General features: G+C 38.2%; 1 protein-coding gene across 1 annotated transcript in view; it reads right to left on the bottom strand.

The window, feature by feature from the left end:
- Positions 1-5,321: 5,321 nt before the first annotated feature.
- Positions 5,322-19,261, bottom strand: part of LUZP4 (leucine zipper protein 4) — a 104,762-nt gene continuing 90,822 nt past the window's right edge. The window contains 1 exon segment of the mRNA XM_060086417.1: positions 5,322-5,538. Coding sequence (XP_059942400.1) covers positions 5,322-5,538 — 217 coding nt within the window.

The following is a 19,261-nucleotide window of genomic DNA, read 5'->3' on the forward strand; positions in this document are numbered from 1 at the left end:
ACTCTTTGTTGCGGTGTGCAGGCTTCTCATTGCGGCGGCTTCTCTTGTTGCAGAGCATGGGCTCTAGGCTCACAGGCTTCAGTAGTTGTAGCACACGGGCTTAGTTGCTCTGCGGCATGTGGGATCTTCCCGGACCAGGGCTCGAACCCGTGTCCCCTGCATTGGCAGGTGGAGTCTTAACCACTGCACCACCAGGGAAGCCCTAGCCTTTATTATTAATAAAAATGTTCAGACATAAAAAAGTAGATAATATAGTGTAATGAATCATCATGTGTTCATCACCCAGCCTCAACAATTACCAACTCATAGCCACTCTTGTTTCATCCATACCCTACCCAGCCCCTATCCAACACACACACAGAATTTCATCTTTTCATTTGTAAATATTTCAATATATATCTTCAAAAGAAATGGACTCTTTTTAGAAAAATAACAACACCTATAACAATCATTTCTTAGCACCATCAAATGTCCTGTCCATGTTCATATCTCCCCAATTGTCTCATAATTTTTTTTCCCACAGTACGTTATTTGAACCATGATCCAAACAAGGTCTATGTCAGAAACTGGCATTTGGTTAATACATCTCTTAAGTCTCTTTTTTTATCTGTAGGCTTCTCCTCTCTTTTTTTCTTGCCATTTGTAAAAAGAAATTGAAAGCCTCCGCTCTTAACCACATAATGTAGCACCTTATGTCCATTTTTGCAGCTATGCGTTTGGAGGGAATGCCCTCCTCCCAAACATATTCCCTGTATTTAAGTGTGACTCCCTCTTTTCCTGTACAATAGAAGGTAATCAAAAGTTAAAAATGGATCTTAGAATTGTTTCAATATTCATTGGAAACATTGATCAAAAACCCACTTGTTTTGAGACGTCTCCAGTGGTCCAGTGGTTAAGACTCCATGCTCCCAACGCAGGGGGCCCGGGTTCGATCCCTGGTCAGGAAACTAGATCTGCATGCCGCAACTAAAGATCCCGCAAGCCACAACGAAGATCCCGTATGCCGCAACTAAGACCCAGCACAGCCAAATAAATAAATAAATAAATATTGAAATTAAAAAAAAAAACCCCACTTGTTTTATAGGTGTTTATTAAATTATATAGCCTGAGGGCAGAAAAGCCAGCCCTCAAAAAATAACTCCTGTCCCACCTCCCACAGGGCTTGAACTACCATCAGTAAAGATGTCCCTTCTCTTCAACAAGTGGTGCTAGGAAAACTGGACAGCCACATGTAAAACAATGAAACTAGAACATTCCCTCATACTATATACAAAAATAAACTCAAAATGGTGTAAAGACCTAAATGTAGGACATGAAACCATAAAACTCCTAGAAGAGAACGCAGCAAAAACATTCTTTGACATAAATTGTAGCAATATTTTCTTGGATCAATTCCCTAAGGCAAAAGAAACAAAAGCAAAAATAAGCAAATGGGACATAGGTAAACTTGAAAGCTTTTGTACAGCAAAGGAAACAATCAACAAAATGAAAAGATAACCTATGGAATGGGAGGAAATATTTGCAAATGACATGACCAACAAGGGGTTAATATCTAAAACATACAAACAGCTCATACAACTCAATATCAAAAAACAAAAAACCCAATAAAAAATGGGCAGAAGACTTGAATAGACATTTCTCCAAAGAAGACATATAGATGGCTAACAGGTACATGAAAAGATGTTCAACATCACTAATTATTAGAGAAATGCAAATCAAAACCACGATGAGGTATCACCTCACACTGGTCAGAATGGCCATCATCAAAAAGTCTACAAATAATAAATGCTAGAGAGGGTGTGGAGAAAAGGGAACCCTCCTACACTGTGGATGGGAATGTAAATTGCTGCAGCCACTACAGGAAGCAGTATGGAGTTTCCTCAAAAAAAAAAAAAACTAAAAATAGAGCTTCCATATGATCTAGCAATTCCATTTCTGGGTATATATCCAAAGAAAACAAAAACATTAAATTCGGAAAGATACATGCACCCCAATGTTCATAGCAGCACTATTTACAATAGCCTAGACATGGAAGCAACTCAAGGGGTAATCAATATTCGATTGCATTAAGAAGATGTGGTATATGTGTACACAGTGGAATATTACTCAGCCATAAAAATGAATGAAATACTGCCATTTGCAGCAATGTGGATGGACCTAGAGAACATTATGTTTATTGAAATAAGTCAGACAGGGAAAGACAAATACTGTATGATATCACATATGTGGAATCTAAATACAAATGAATATATATGCAAAGTAGAAACAGACTCACAGACATAGAAACCAAACTTATGGTTACCAAAGGGGAAAAGGAAAGGGGAGGGACAAATTAGGAGTATAAGATTAACAGATACAAACTAGTATACATAAAATAAATAAGCAACAAGGATTTACTGTGTAGCACAGGGAATTATAGCCATTATCTTGTAATAACCTATAATGGAATATAATATGCAAAAATACTGAATCACTATGCTGTACACCTGAAACTAACACAGTTCTGTAAATCAACTATACTTCAAAAAAATTAAATTAAAAAAATTAAAGCAAAAAATATCAGTAGGATTAGATTACATTGAATGGAATGATGGGAAATCTTTTCCACAGTCAGGATCCTTCTACTGAAATAATTAAGCATTTGTAGATTTTGTTCATATAAAGAACTCAAGAGAGTGACAATAAAGAGAAAAGTCATAATGCTAAAAAGAGAGGATACATTTTTTAAAAAAGCGGTCCCTAAGACCTGGTATCTTTAAACACCATAAGTAATACTCACCAGTCACTAACAGTTTCAAAAGTCAGCCTCTGACAGCTTAAATAAGTGTGTATGGTACAAGGAAGAGAAGAAAACCCTGAGGAGATCTAGCCCAGATATTACCCTGAAGTGAAGTGAAGTGAAGGATACTGTCGGGGGTAAGAGGTGGCAGGGACCATGAGGAACCAGATACCTATTCAGGGGATGGAGCACCCACTGTGGGGAAAAGACAAGTGATAGGATCTACTTCACAGTTGTGCTGTTGGCTTGTCTTTATTATAAGTCTGGATGATAGTAAAAATATTTAAGAAGCGGTATGATATATTGTGGCTAAACTCGAGGGGAGAGCTGGCCAGCAGTGGACAAACACCTTGTTGGCAGGGAAGGTGCAGCCGAGAAATGCACATTTGTACTATAAGGTGCAAGTCCTGCTGCTCGGGGTACTGTTTCCCATCTAACTGGTGCTATCTCAGCTCTGGTCATCTGGATGCATACAGATGCGAGCCTGCACAAGGGAGCTGGCAGGCACCAGGGCAGCCACATCCCAGAAGAACTCCCCCATGCTGGTGCAACCTGGGAAACCATTGGAAGGGCTCAAGGCAGCAGCTCTTTACCAACCAGTGCATCAGTATTTCAAGCTTTTAACAACTACTGTTGTCTAATCTAAGGCTGCAGGAAAGCTCTGTCATAAGCAACATCTCTGCTTTTCTGAAAAAAGATTGGCAGTGCTACGTTCCACAAAAAACTGAGTCTTGGCTTAATCACCAACTTGGGCAAGTCACTCAACCTCTCTGAGCCTCAGCTGCATCAAAAATGGGGAGAGGGCCTCCCTGGTGGCGCAGTGGTTGAGAGTCCGCCTGCCGATGCAGGGGATACGGGTTCGTGCCCCGATCTGGGAGGATCTCATATGCCGCGGAGCGGCTGGGCCCGTGAGCCATGGCCGCTGGGCCTGCGCGTCCGGAGCCTGTGCTCCGCAACGGGAGAGGCCACAACAGTGAGAGGCCCGCATACCGCAAAAAGAAAAAACAAAAAACAAACAAAAAAAAAAAAATGGGGAGAAAACTCTTTGTCTACTTCCCAGGCCTTGTGTTAAACATGTATATATATGAAAGCTAAGAAAGTAAATCATAAGAGTTCTCATCACAAGGGAAAATTATTTTTTTTATTTTGTATTTATGAGATGATAGATACGTTATTATGGTAACAATTTCATGATGTGTATATAAGTCAAATAATTATGCTGTACACCTGAAACTTATACAGTGCCGTATGTCAATTATATCAATAAAACTGGAAGAAAAAATGTTTCTAAACAAAAAAAATAAACAAGAACATGTATGTGCAAGGGTTGTATAACCGATCACACCTTAGACTTGCAAAGTGTTATACCATTAATAATTTATTATTTTTTTTTATTATTAAAGCCCTAACTATAACATGGCAACGAATGCACAAAGGGAGCTGATGGGTTTTTAATTTCCCTTTTCTTGGACAAAATATCATGGTAATTAAATCACCCCAGGACAATTTCTGAGCAAACATGAGGTTAACACGACAACTAGTGCCAGAAGTAAACAAAAGCGCAACGTGGAGAAACGGATATACTTTGAAAAGTCTAACCTGGTCCCAGAGTCTTACAGTTGATGTTTTCCCACTGCACTGTGTTTAACTTGAACGGTGTGGCTGAACTTTCCCATTCTGACTAGAGCTTCCTCAGGCCAGAAACAAAGGCAAGTCAGTTCTGAGGCTGAGATTCAAATAAACATATCACGGGACAGCTGCAAACTGGAAAGCAAAGTAACCAGACTAATAAAGGCCCTCCCCACAAACACCCTAGAGGCCAAGAGTAAGAAAGCCTCTTCCTTTTTGGAAAACAGTTCCTGGTGAACAACTGGAAGGAGGCAGCTCTGTTTATGACTCCCTTTGAACTCCTGTTTTTCCCCCGAGTAGTCACTGACTAAGGAGGAGAGGAATTTTTTAAAAAGCTAAAAGAATGTTGCTGTTGGTTTTTTTTGACAAGGCTGTCACACATAATGATGATTTTTCAAAATGAACAGAGATTTACATTCTTTTCATAAACAAGACCCATTCCCCCAAACATTCTTGTTAAAGAACTGGAATCGACTTCCGAGATTTTTAATGGGAGGAGGTGACTGCTATGGGACTAAGACTGGAGTTAAACAGCGGCTCCCAATTCCCTTCCCTGTCGGCACTATTTCCTTGGATTCTCAGGGGAAGGAGAGCTTGAGATATCAAGAGAAGGCCCAGCTGTGGAAATGGAGTTAGTCTGGAGTCTGCAGACCGGAATTAGTTTTTTACCCCTACTTAGTAGGGTAAACAAATAAATATCAACCCAACAGGAGACATAGAAGTTGTCCTGTCTTTAAAGCTGTTCAAACGAAGGGATAAAGTCATAGGCACTTGATCAGCTTGGTGAGTTTCATGGTTTTTAGAGCTGGGAAGGGCACTAGGGATCTTATCCAACTCTCCTCTTTCACAGATAAGGCAAGGGGAATTGACTTGCCAAAATTTACAGTGAATGAACGGATTAACTTTTGCTCACCTAAACTACAGCATCCTGGGGATTAGGTGAGCAATGGATTGTCAATGTCCACACTCCCTCTTCTTCTTCAAATGGGCTCTCAAATTCCTCACCATTCACATATTCTCCTCTACTATAGTTGCCCACACCGCTCTCCCGTCCACTATCCAGTCTTTCCTTAATATCTCCAATTACAACTCTGCTACTCTTTCCACCACTGTACTCACTGTCAACTTTTCTAAGAGGAAAGAGACTTTTGCCCACTGGTGTTGCACGTGTTTTCTTAGGTTCTCCAATGGTATGTGATTCTTTTTTTTTTTTTTTTTTTTTTTTTGGCTGCATTGGGTCTTCGTTGCTGCACGCGGGCTTTCTCTAGTTGTGGCCAACAGGGGCTACTCTTCGTTGCGGTGCGCGGGCTTCTCATTGTGGTGGCTTCTCTTGCTGCGGAGCACGGGCTCTAGCTGCACGGCTTCAGTAGTTGTGGCTCACGGGCTCTAGGGCGCAGGCTCAGTAGTGGCACACGGGCTTAGGTGCTCCGCGGCATGTGGGATCTTCCTGGACCAGGGCTTGAACCTGTGTCCCCTGCATTGGCAGGCGGATTCTTAACCACTGTACCACCAGGGAAGACCCCCATACGTGATTCTCATATAGCTCCATCAGGCATGGAACCTGGGAGAACCTTCCTGGGGCTGGGCCAAAAAGGAAGGGTCAGCAAACTACAACTTGTGGACCAAATCTGGCCTACTGTGTTTTTATATGGCACACAATCCAAGTATGTTTTCTTTTATTTTTAATTGTGGTTAAAAAAAAACCCATGACATAAAATTTACCATCTTAACCATTTTCAAGTGTACAGTTCAGTAGTGTTGAGTATATTCATATTGTTGTGCAACAGATGTCCAGAACTTTTTCATCTTGAAAAACTGAACTCTATACCCATTAAACAACTCTCCATTTCCCCTTTCACCCAGCTCCTAGTAACCGCCATTCTACTTTGTATGAATTTGACTACTTTATATACCTCATAAGTAGAATCATAGACTGTCCTTTTGTGACTGGCTTATTTCACTTAGCATACCGCCCTCAATTTTCATCCATGTTGTACATGACAGGATTTCCTTCCTTTTAAAAAGGTGAATAATATTCCATTGCATGTATACACCAAACATTTTTATCCATTCATTCATCCATGGACATTTGGGTTGCTTCCACTACTTGGCTATTGTGAATAATGCTGCTATGAACATGGGTGTGCAACTATCTCTTCGAGACTCTGATTTCAATTATTTTGGGAATGTACCCAGATGTGGGATTGCTAGATCATACGGTAGTTCTATTTTTAATTTTTTGAGGAACCACCATACTGTTTTCCATAGTAGTTGCACCATTTTACATTCCCATCAGCAATGCACAATGATTACAATTTCTCTACATCCTGGTCAACATATTATTTTCTGGGTTTTTTTTTTCTTCTGATAGTAGCCATCCTAATAGATGTGAGGTGATATTATGGTTTTGGTTTGCATTTATCTAATGATTAGTGATGTTGTACATCTTTTCACATGCTTGTTACCCATTTGTATATCATCTTTGGAGAAATGTCTACTCAAGTCTGCTGCCCATTTTTTAATTGGGTTTTTTGTTGTTATTGAGTTGTTGACACTTTTTAAATTTTCTGGATATTAACCCCTTATCATATGATTTGCAAATATTTTCTCCCATTTCATAGGTTGCCTTTTCACCCTGTTGATTGTGTCCTTTGATGCACAGAAATTTAGTTTGATGTAGTCCTATTTGCCTATATACATATATTTTTGCTGCCTGCCCTTTTGGTGTCATGTCTAAGAAATCACTGTCAACTTCAATGTCATAAACTTTTCCATTATGTTTTCTTCTAGTAAGGTTTTAAATATTTTTAAATGGTTGAAAAACAAAGAAATATTTCCTGACATGTAAAAATTTTGAAATTTAAATTTCAATGCCCATAAATAAAATTATACTAGAACACAGGCACACTCACTCATTTGTGCATTGTCTATGGTTGCTTTCGAGCTATAACAGCAGAGCTGAGTAGTTGCAACAAAGACCAAATGTGGTTCTCTCACCTCTGCACATTGTTGCTTAGTGCACTATAAATCCTATAAATCACAGTGACACATTTATAACTCTATGGCACTTAAAGCATTATGCCTATCTTCATACTGCACCTTGTAAAAAAATTACCAAGGGAACTCTACTTCACATTGCTGTACAGTAGAAACTAACACAACATTGTAAAACAACTATATCCCAATTTTTTTAAAAAAAGAAAAAAGATTACCAGTGCATACTCATGTCAAAATGAGAAAAGGAAAGTGATCATTTTTTTTTAACTTTTAAATATTTATTTATTTGGCTGTGTCGGGTCTTACTTGCAGCATGAGGGCTCTCTAGTTGCCCCATAGCAGGTGGGATCTTAATTCCCTGACCAGGGAAAGCTGCGTCCCCTGCATTGGAAGGCGGATTCTTAACCACTGGACCACTAGGGAAGTCCAAGGAAAGTGATCTGATTGTTATGGTCTTAAGGCACACTGGAGTTGTCTAGTTAGATGGTGTATTAGTCAGCTCAGGCTGCCATAACAAAACATGATAAGATGTATGGCTTAAACAAGAAAAATTAATTTCTCACAGCTCTGGAGGCTGGAAAGCCCAGGATTAAGGTGCCAGCAGGGTCAGTGTCTGGTGCGAGCTCTCTCCTTGGGTTGCAGATGGCTGCCTTCTATGTCTTCACATGGCCTTTACTCTATGTATGCATGTGAAGAGAAAGATCTCCCTCTCAGTTCTTCTTAGAAGGCCAACAATCTTATAGGATTAGGACCTCACCTTTATAACCTCCTTTAACCTTAATTGCCTCCTAAAAGCCCAGATCTCCAAATACAATCACATTAGGGGTTAGAGATGCAATATATGAATTTTGGAGCAACGTAATACAGTCCATAGTGGATAGCAAAATATTGTATTTACTGTGCATTGACACTAGAGCTGTGCTAAAAGAATACAACATATGTCATCATTACCAGACTAAACACTCATTACAATATTCCCAACTCACAGGAAAGAAATGGTCAGAAAAATTGGAACATTTAAAATGGAATATCTCATCACAGAAGAATTTCTTCACAAAAATAATAAATGAAAATCAGGCTGCCAAAGTAAGTTGCCAAGTGGCTCACTTCTTAGCCAAGCAAAGAAAGCCATTTACTGATGGTGGGTTAATTAAATGTTTGATTGCAGTAGCTAAAGAAATGTGTCTAGAGAAAATAAACTTGTTTAAAACTATTAGCCTTTTGGTGAGAACACATGGTCAGAGTTGAGGACAGTGGGAGCAACACCAATAGTCAATTAAAAACAAGCAAATGATTTTGAGTGGTTTTCCTTGGTTCTTGATGAGTTGACAGATGTCGTCAATACTGCTTAATTGTTCATTTGAGGAGGCTAAGTTTGAAGTGTTTGAAGAATTAGGCCCTATGAATAGTCTGTGTGGAACAGCTACATAAGAGTATTTTCAAAGAGTATTTCTCAAAGTTGAGAAAACACTAACTCAGTACAACTTGAAGTAGAATATGCTAATATGTGTTACAACTGATAAAGATACATGTGAAACAAAAAAAGCTTAGTTGAAATTTACAAGACTTATGAAAATGTAAGGTGTTATAGCCTATGGTTATTCATTGCATTATTTATCAGAAGGTACTTTGCGGAAAATATGCAAGTCTAATCATGTGTTATTGAACCAGTAGTGTCAGTGGTGAACTTCCTCTCCTAGACTTAGCCATTGACAGTACCGTGAATTTTTTTCAAAAGTAGAAACAATATCCTGACTGCCCTATGACACTGAAGTTCTATGGCTTGACAGTGGTAAAGTTTTATTGAAATGTTTGAGTTTGGGCCAAGGTTGGAATTTTTCTGAATGAGAAGATCTGCTCTCAGTCACTATTATTGAATACTGAATGCGTGGAAATTTGTTCTTTATTATAAACACCTACATAATATCCTCAATTTTATCTCTAGGCACCCAAAGCCCTAAATATCTGGCCACTTACAGAAAAAGCTTGCCAACCCCTATCATAGGTATTTGAATGATAGCCACCTGGACCTTACTGGAAAACAATCCCTGCAAATGAAACTCAATGTCTGTGACAAGACTCCCTAACGCTAATCTATTTTGGGGCTTCTTGATCATTCTCGACACTACTCTTCACGTTCCCTAAGGTGGGGCAACTATTGTCACATTCCTTTGTTTAAGGGTCTTAATCTCAGTGTCACAGGAACCTACTGTCAGTCAAAAAGTCATCTTCTGTGTTATTCCCAAGAGGCCTGACGGGTACTAACTTAAATAGGATTCTTGGCTCTCAGCACTGATGCTCCAGATTTTCTGAGGCTAGCTATGCATTTCAGGGGCCCTCACTAGAGAGACAGCACCCAAGCTTCCTATCATGCAAGCCAGAGACCTTGTTACTACCTTCTGCTTCTGTCACCTTTTTATTCCCGTATCAAGTTACATGATATGAAGAATCCCCATAAAGATAACGCCCAGTGGTGAACTGGAATAGACAACCGTCTAGAGAGCTATTAGATTGTAGCCTCCAGTTATCTCTGTGTTTGTTTATAAGAGCAGTAATTTAGAAATTGCAGATGTGCTGAGTTACTAAATACTCTTTGGGGGAGTAGAAACTTACTAATTCAGCAGTATCTAATTTAGTAACTATGCTACTCCAAGACCACTTTGGTGAAAGTGATTTTAATGGACCTAGAAAGGGCAAATAATTTGCTTTTAATAAGCTTTAGTGGCTTGAAATGACACATGAGCTTCATGTGTAGCAAATTACTTTTCATCTTTACTGCTTATATAATGCTTATATATCCTTACTCTACTATTTGTATTCATGGCTAAAAAACAGAAATAAATGCTACAAAATGACTTTAAAACAAAGAGGAAGCTTAGAACCTATTTGTGACCAGGAAACAAAGGCAGATAATTAGTCTCCAGGGTGCATACTGCTGAAAAAACAAAAACCTTGCAAAACAAAAATTCAGATTTTTCTTCTTTTGCAAAACATAGACTCAGTGATAGAGAATTTATGGCTTTGTACTTGTAAGGATAGTTGTTTATTTTGATTAGCCTCCTATAGTGGTCATAAAACTGACCCTTAATGGGTCATTTGCGAGTTACCCAAGCTTTTTGAAAAATACAAGTTTCACTCCCCAGCCCAACTGCAACAACTCTTCCCGAGAAACCACCTGCTTCATTAAATGTTTTATTTTTGTATTCTTCACATGGACTCCCCTTTTTAAATTACAAATGACACACCAATATCCATGTTGACTTCTAGATAAAGTGAGCTTATCTTCTAGAAAATTTAAGTGATGTCGAATATGTGATGACTTTGCCACCCAGTCATTACCAGGATGTGAGTGCCCTCCATTTTGCCCTCTTTTATATAGTATGGGAAAAATGCCAAATTCTTAGTTGAATGGCTAATCTGATAAAATTGAGTCATTCAAGTCTTGATAACCTATCTGATTCATAAGCACACTTATAAGCAAAGAACTGTTAAAAGATAAACTGAGGTGTATTAAACATTTTAAGAGTTTATTTGAGCAAAAATCAATCTGAATTGGGCAGTGTCAAACCGTAAAAAGTGGTTAGGAGCGCTCCACTGACAGGAGCAAAGGAAAAGACTTTTATAGAGAAAAGGTGGAAGCGTAACCGAGCAGGAGGACCCTATGGGGCCCTCCCAGAACAGAAACCCCGCCCCCCAATATCTTCCACCTGCCTCTTGTCTGTAGAAAAACATTAGCCTCCTAGGCCTTCCTCAAGTTCCAAAGAGAAAATTTAATCAGAGAAGTGAGAAAATGCAGAAAGAAAGGAAAACAGTTAAGCAAGACAACATAATAATAGTTTGGCCATTAAACAACGTCAAGGACCTTTAGCTCCTCCTCAAGGGCTAGAGGTAATATCCTGAGCCTTGTCCTTTGAGTTGTTTTGCAGATACGGGAACCCCCACCAGGTGGAAGAAGTTAACTGTATGCCGCCCACAAGCACGGAGACCCCAGACTGGCTGGAACCAGAAGGCTGATGATGCTGACTCCCGATGACCTCACCGCCAACCAATCAGAAGAATGTTCACGAGCTGACCACGCACCCCACAACTCCCCTCCCCCACCCTGTCTTTAAAAACTTTTCCCTGAGAGCCTTAGGTGGAGTTCGGGGTTTTTAAGCACTGGCTATGTGGGTTCCTTGCTTTGGCACCCTGCGATAAGCACTGCACCTTCCTTCACCACAACCCAGAGTAGATTGGCTTTGCTGCATGCGGGCAAATGGACCTAAGTTCCGTTCGGTAACAGAAGCAAAGCAAGGAAATTATTTGAATAGCTATAACTTAAGTGTTTGCCTTATTTGGAAAAGCCTCATTGGCTGGTTGTGATTGGTTGCCCTTAGGTTCTGATTTCTTAACCTTGAGGCATTTACAGGCTTAGGTTTTGGTTTGCTTACATCGGCTGCTAAGGTATTAGAGCCTCTTCAGTCTAATAGGCTCTTTGTTTAACTTAACACAATTGATAATCCATATATTAGTGCTTTCTAATTTTTCTATAAAGAATTTAGTTGAAATGTAACAACCACGTAAGGATTTTAGTCATTTTTCTCCAAAACATCCTTTAAAAATACACTTCCTTATGTAAACCACACAGATGGGGTTGGTTTGACACATTTTGGGCGGGGTGGATATTATCTAAAAATAGAGCCAAATTTCTTCAAAGACTGTTCAATTAAAATGGTTTCTACATTAAAAATAAACCCAGTTTTCCACTGTATACCACATCAATTTAAAAACAAAGCAATCGGTTCAGTCAACATTTCCTTGCTTTTGAAGTGTCCCTCTACATTTTTTTAAACTGTAGTAATGGCCTATACCTAAAGTCATGACCTTCATTTTTGCTGACAATATGTAAGTGGGGAACAACCCTGTATTAATTTCCTATGGCAGCTGTAACAAATTATCAGAAACCTGGTGACTTAAAGCAACGTGCATTTATTCTCTTACAGTTTTGAAAGACAGAAGTCCAAAATCAGTTTCACTGGGCTGAAATCAAGGCACTGGCAAAGCCGTGTGCCCTGGAAGCTCTAGGGGGAGAATGTTTCCTTACCTTTTTCAGCTTCTACAGCTGCATTCCTTGGCTTGTGTCTCCTTCCTCCATCTACAGTGACTGTAACATAATATCTTCAAATATCTCTCCTTCTGTCTGTGTCTGTCTCTCACCCTCCGCTAAGGTCGTCACCTTGCCTTTCATCTCCTATGTCAAATCTCCTTTTGCTTCCCTTTTATAAGGATACATGTGATTGCATCTAGGGCCCACCTGGATAATCCAGGCTACTCTCCCTACCTCAAAAGTCTTAATTTAATCACACCTGCAGAGCATTTTATGCCATCTAAGCTAACATTCACACGTTCCAGAGATTAGGACCTGGATATTTTAGGGGCCATTATACAGCCTATCACAGCCTACAAATTTGCCATTCAACATTTACTTTACAACCTGTAGGCCTATTACTAACCAACTGTGGAATTATTTCTAGGACTCCAAAATTTTTATTTAAATAAATAATATCTTACATGTACAACTACTACCATTTACAAATTCATGTACATGCCATTGTTATTAATAAAATGCAAATTCACTTCATAAAGAGATCTAAAGGGTCTACTTCAGGCAAGTTATTTATAAATAAAACACTTTTAGTATAGCATTCATCCCTTGTCAAAAAAACTATCCTTATGAAATGATAATTTATATGCTTTATAAATATATAACATATATAAGTTATAATGTATATAAAGCAGAGCATCTGCTATATAATAAGAATTTAATAACTGTCAGCAGCTATTATTGTGTTGGGTATTCTGCAAGCAGAATGGAAGTATTCCAACACCAAAAATCTAATAGTAGTAGGCTTTTCTCATTTTGCAGGAAAAAGAAAGCAAAAAGAATGAATTCAATCACTTTTTTTTTGGATGATAATTTTTGTTTAAAACTTTGATACCTGTTACGGCTAGACTGTTAGTGAATGCTAACAGATTACAGAACAAGAAGCCAAAGAATATTAGGGGGAAACTGGGAACCAGCCAATCATGTTTAGTTCAAAAGTTTGTTTTGGTTACATGTGCTCAGGGCTGTGCTTTTATATTTTATTCTCAAACCACAGTAGTTTCTTTGCCACTAAATTGTTCTTCATTTACATGAATCAATCAAATACATCCATATTTTATAGTGCTCTTCAAAGAGCACCATAACTTGCAGATATACCAACATCTGAACAAGTTTGAGGGCTGCTAATGGAAAACATTCTCTATTATAAAGGAGCTTACTTTGATGATGGACTAAAATTGTGGTTCTCGACACTGGCTGCACATTAAGATCTCCTGGGGAGCTTTTAAAAATCCCCATCTCCAGGCTGCAGCTAAGACCAACTAGATAAGAATTTTTGGGGTGGGGCCCAGGCATCAGCATTTTTAAAGCTCCCCAGGTAATTCCAGTGGTTGAGAATAGCAGGCTAAGAGAACACATGACACAGCGACCAGTACAAATAATGAGGTCTAAATTTTTCATGGTCATGATCAGGAATGCAATGTGAACTCAGAGTGTCTTGATTAGTTAAAGGAGGGAGGAAATGGGAAATGAACTGAGCCTGAAAACTGGGCTGTAAAGAGGGAAAGGGCAAAAGAGAGGCTGACAGTAAATATTGAGGATAAAAAAACTTCTAGGATAGGGGAAAATAAAAAGTCTGAAAACTTTCACTATGGGATTAAAAAAAAACTGGTGGTGAAGGGAAGATATTTTCCAGCCTATTTTTTCCTGGATTTTCCCCTCCCAACCCACCCAGGCTTTAACATCTCTACATAATTAGCATTAAACACCAGAATGAATTATTGAGGGCGACACATACTTTTTAATCTAGAAAGAAAGGAATCAAGATGAGCAGAATACTGAAATACGTAGTAGAAATGTGTTCAGACTCAGCATCTTTGAATAAAAGGGCAACTTTATAGTCTGAATATATATGTGTGTAAATCACATATATTTTTTTATGAAGACCAATTCCTATCTACAAACACTACCAACACACCTCCCCAACAATAGAGAAAAAATAGTCTACATTTAAGCATTGCAGGAAACCCTTGAAAAACTACTAGCTTACTTTCCTATAAACATTGCAAAACAATCTAGTTCTGGCAATTGAAGCAACCTGAAACTTGCTTATCAAGCTTGGGACTTTTAGTCATTGATAACACATTAGTTCTTTCAACTGCAGGCATATCATAATGGCTCTATAGCAACTTGTCATGCAATGATCATGACCCAATATTAAGCAATGCAGGGCCCTGGAATTAATCAATGAGAAAGGAAAGATTTATATGTAGCTAATGCTTATACAGCACTTACTGTGTGCCAGGCCCTCTTTTAAGGGTTATATATATATATATATATATATATATATATATATATATATATACTATCTTTACTCCTCGCAAGGACCTAATGAGGTGCATACTATTTTTATTCCCATTCTACAGATGAGGTTATCGGTGTACAGAGAAGTTAAGCTGCTGACTGAAGATTATAGTTAAGTAAGTGGTGGAGCTGGAATTCAAACTCAGATAGTCTGGTTTCAGAGTCCACACTTTTTAAAACATTTTGCTATAATGATTCTTAATTATAATAACATTGATTAATTTTCTTCATTAAAGTATTTTCTGGAGAGAACACCACTAAGCCCTTCTATTTCTTTTATCAATTTTTCTATGCATTGAAGTTAAAATATGTAAAAGTGTTCCATTTTCACTTTTAATTTGCTTAAATTATTTTTATCAGAATCAATTTCTTCATAATGGTTATAATCAAATTTATTTTTTGTGCATATGTAGTTTTACTTTTATGGCCGTTATTTCTACACAGTCCGGTTTGTCTGGGTCATACTTTATAGATCTATATTTTACAACATTTCATTCTCTATTCGATTTGAAGTTAATGACATATTTTTCTTAGTGTGTTTTTATCCATTTTCCATTTTTTTTTTTTGTCTTGATAAGTTCTACCAAGTCTTAATTTATCAGGTCAGTTTCTTCACTTTCTCACTGAAAAGATGTTATTCTTAGTTTTCATCTATAATACTTTTTTAATCAAGTACAGTTAGTGCCTTTTTCAGCTTTATTTTATGCTAGTTTTTACCAGTAATATTTAATATGAATTGGATAAAAAGGAAAGTTTTATATTTATTTGTTATTTAATCTGTGAGAAATTATGAAATTAGATATTCCAGGACTACTCTAAGGGGTAGTTTTCATTTAGGATTTCATCACTCTCAGGGTCAAAATGATGACTTCACAATGTTCTGTTTTGATGAGAGTGGGAATTATGACTTCAGTTTTACAGATGTACCTTAAAAACTTAAATAGCTTGCCTGAGATAAATGTTAAAGCCAAGATTGGAGGTAATACAGTGGAATAGAATGGTTTTTGGAGTCACCGACTTGGATTGAATCCAGACTCAGCCACTTACAGCTGTGTGACCTTGGGCAAATAACCTAACCTTCAAGACCCAATGCCTCCATCTGTAAAATAGGGATAATATTAGTACCTAATTCATCTGTTATTTACAGAACTGAATGAGATAAAGCATGTAAAAACACTTTAATATACTGCCTGGCTTATGGCAACAAATCAATAAATGTTAGTAGTTCAGCATCATAATCCATAGCCTTTGTTCTTCCATTACACTCTACACTGTACTAGGCAATGAAGGGGATGCAAAGTTTTCAAAGAGCTTAGAATATTCTTAGTGAGATAAAACAAATGCATGTGAAAATAGTTATAGAAATACTTTTGTTAACAGAGTCTCAGGCACAATGTAAGTGCTGAACGAATGGTCACTATTATTATTTGTATTGCTTCTCAGCAAGCTTTCCCCAGATGAAAGTAGATGGTATCCTGTGACAATTTGTTGGGAGTACCATATCTCTATGAAATACCCATTTATACAAAGCTTATGCCAGCAGCAACTCCCTAATTATTTCAGTCCCTAAGTGGGTTTAGTGGACAAATTGAAGACCTAGTTTTGGGGGCCACTGGAGTGCAATTTCCAAAGATCCTGATGGGACCTGGGTCTCTCAAATTCTTTTGCCACTTTGCTTCTTTGAGGGGTCTGAAATGACTCCTCAAGACATTTATGCCTTTGGATTAAGTCTAAGGTATATTTAAAATATAAATTCATCCCGGCATGGAAGTTACGAAACTTACAACTTATACCTTATCAAACACCCTTCGTTTTCCAGATACTATATATATAGTGATATTATATATATAGTGACATTATATATATATAATATATATACTGGTGTATATAATATATGTAGTGATGTTATATATATATATATATATATAGTGATATTATATATATATATATATATATATATTATATATAATTTAATCTCACAAGAAATCTTCCAGAAGTAGGTATTATTAACCCCATTTTCAAATGAGAAAATGGAGGGTAGGAGCTTGGCTATCTTGTCCAAACTCAGGTCTTATGATACTAAAGCCCTTTTTCTTTCTGCTATATTACTTTCCTCCTGTGCTAGGCACCAAGTAGACACTTGTTGAATTGTCCTGTACTATAAGTTTCTTGGAGATAAGAAAGGGAACTATAATTCTGAATCACTTGTCTTAGTGAATCAATAGCTTTAAAAAATTGTGCTATGTAGTTATCCCCATCCACCCTCTAAACAGAGGCAGAATATGAATAAATTAACTGTTTCCTATATTTATATCCCTTTTATTCCTATTTGAAGTTAGACCAAGTCTTAGCAAACTAAACCCAAAAGGGCAGACATGTCCTTGAAAATATAGATGAAGGTCTGGATCTAATAAGGGCCAAGTATTTGGCTTTTTAACCGATGGAATTTCTTAGGGAAATAAAGGATTTATAGGTCTGAGCAAATGGCCATATTGAAGTCAGCAGGGTTATGGGCATGAACAAATTTTGACCTTAAAACAGAAACCCTGTGGCACTCAGTCATTACTCCTGGTTGAGAGGGACTGGTCTCGGTTCTCTCGCCTACTGGACTGCTTTTACGGCTGGCTCAGGGTGGCTCAAAGGGTCTTCAACAACCTTTTAGTCCTGAACTCCTCCATTTTCTTACTCTCAGTGAGCTTAGTGCTGCATTCTTTTGTGCACATATGTGTATGGGAGTGTATGTGTGCATGTGAATGTGTTGGCAGGGAAGGCTGGGGCTTGGGAGGAGGTGGTATAGAGGCAAAGGAGGAGACTGAATTGATTGGGGGAGTTTTAATTGCTTTTTATTTCAAAGTAAGAGAAAAATCCTCCAATTTTTCTGAGCCTACACTAATTTGCCACCTCCAGTGTTTGACTCTTTTTTTTTCCCCCTGTGGTATCTACTTGCCTCTACCTTGCCCTTTGTTCACCATCTACAGACTTAAATCAGATTCCTATGTATCCCAAATCAGAGGCCAAAAGGCTAACCCAAAGCATATCCTACAAATACCTAGGCACTTGATGAAATCTTAATCTGATCAAAGGTGACAAGCTTTTTCCCAAAGCCAGATGGGGGCAGAGAGGGCCCCTCGCCACAGCAGATCACTCCTGCAGTCTGAGGGCAGATGGAGATGCAATAGTGACACCTTGCTTGTCCCAGGTGCTGACAGAATCATTTGCCATTGCTTGGAGACTGCAAGGACATGAACATGCCTCACTGGAGCCATATGCATGTATAGGTAAATGGTTTAGAATGATTTTAGTTTTAAAGCTAGTTTTCATGCTGATGCCTTGTAGAGTATTATGATTTAGAATTCTCCTTTTTCTTTTTTAATTGAAAATTGGTAAACTGACTCTAAATTTCACTGGGAGGTGTAAATGATCAAGAATATTCCAGAATTTCCCCCCCACACCCAGGTTTATTGAGATATAATTGACATATAACATTGTATAAGTTTAAGTTGTACATATGTTGATTTGATACACATATATAGCAAAATGATTACCATCATAGCCTTAGCCAATACTTCCATCACATCACATAATAACCATTTCTTTTTTGTTGTAAGAACATTTAAGATCTGGTCTCTTAGCAACTTTCAAGTATACAATACAATATTATTAACTATAATCGCCACACTGTACATTAGATCCCCAGACTTATTCATCTTATAACTGGACGTTTGTACCCTTTGACCAATATTTCCCCATTTCCCCCACCCCCAGCCCCTGGTATCCACCATTCTACTTTCTGTTTCTATGAGCTCGACATTTTTAGATTCCAAAATTATTGTGGTTTTAAGAAAACACTTAGGGGTGTTGGCCTAGAGGAGTGGCTCCAATAGGTGATGTATAGCTGAGTAAAGTAACTTAAGTATTTATTGAACTTACTTTCTGCAAAACCTTCTGCCAGGTGCTCCCAACATATTTGGTCCTGGCCCTCTGCTCTTTCTTTGTATATTCTTTCTTAAAATGTCATCCAGCTTCCTTTTTCTTGATTAATTTTTTTATTCAGTTATTTATTTATTTATTTAATTTTTGGCTGCATTGGGTCTTAGTTGCAGCACGAGGGATCTTCATTGCAGCACGCAGGATCCTCCGCTGCAGTGCGCAGGTTTCTCTCTAGTTGTGGTGCGTGGGCTTCAGAGCGCATGGGCTCTGTAGTTGTGGCATGCAGGCTCTCTAGTTGTGGCCCATGTGCTCAGTAGTTACGGCACATGGGCTTAGTTGCCCCGCAGCATGTGGGATCTTACTTCCCTGACCAGGGATAGAAAACCGTGTCCCCTGTCTTCCAATGAAGGCAGAGTCTTAACCACTGGACTACCAGGGAAGTCCCTGATTAACTTCTTTAAAAAAAGAATTAAGAGTTA

Source organism: Mesoplodon densirostris, chromosome X (genome assembly GCF_025265405.1).
Source record: "Mesoplodon densirostris isolate mMesDen1 chromosome X, mMesDen1 primary haplotype, whole genome shotgun sequence".
NCBI classification, from domain to species: Eukaryota; Metazoa; Chordata; class Mammalia; order Artiodactyla; family Ziphiidae; genus Mesoplodon; species Mesoplodon densirostris.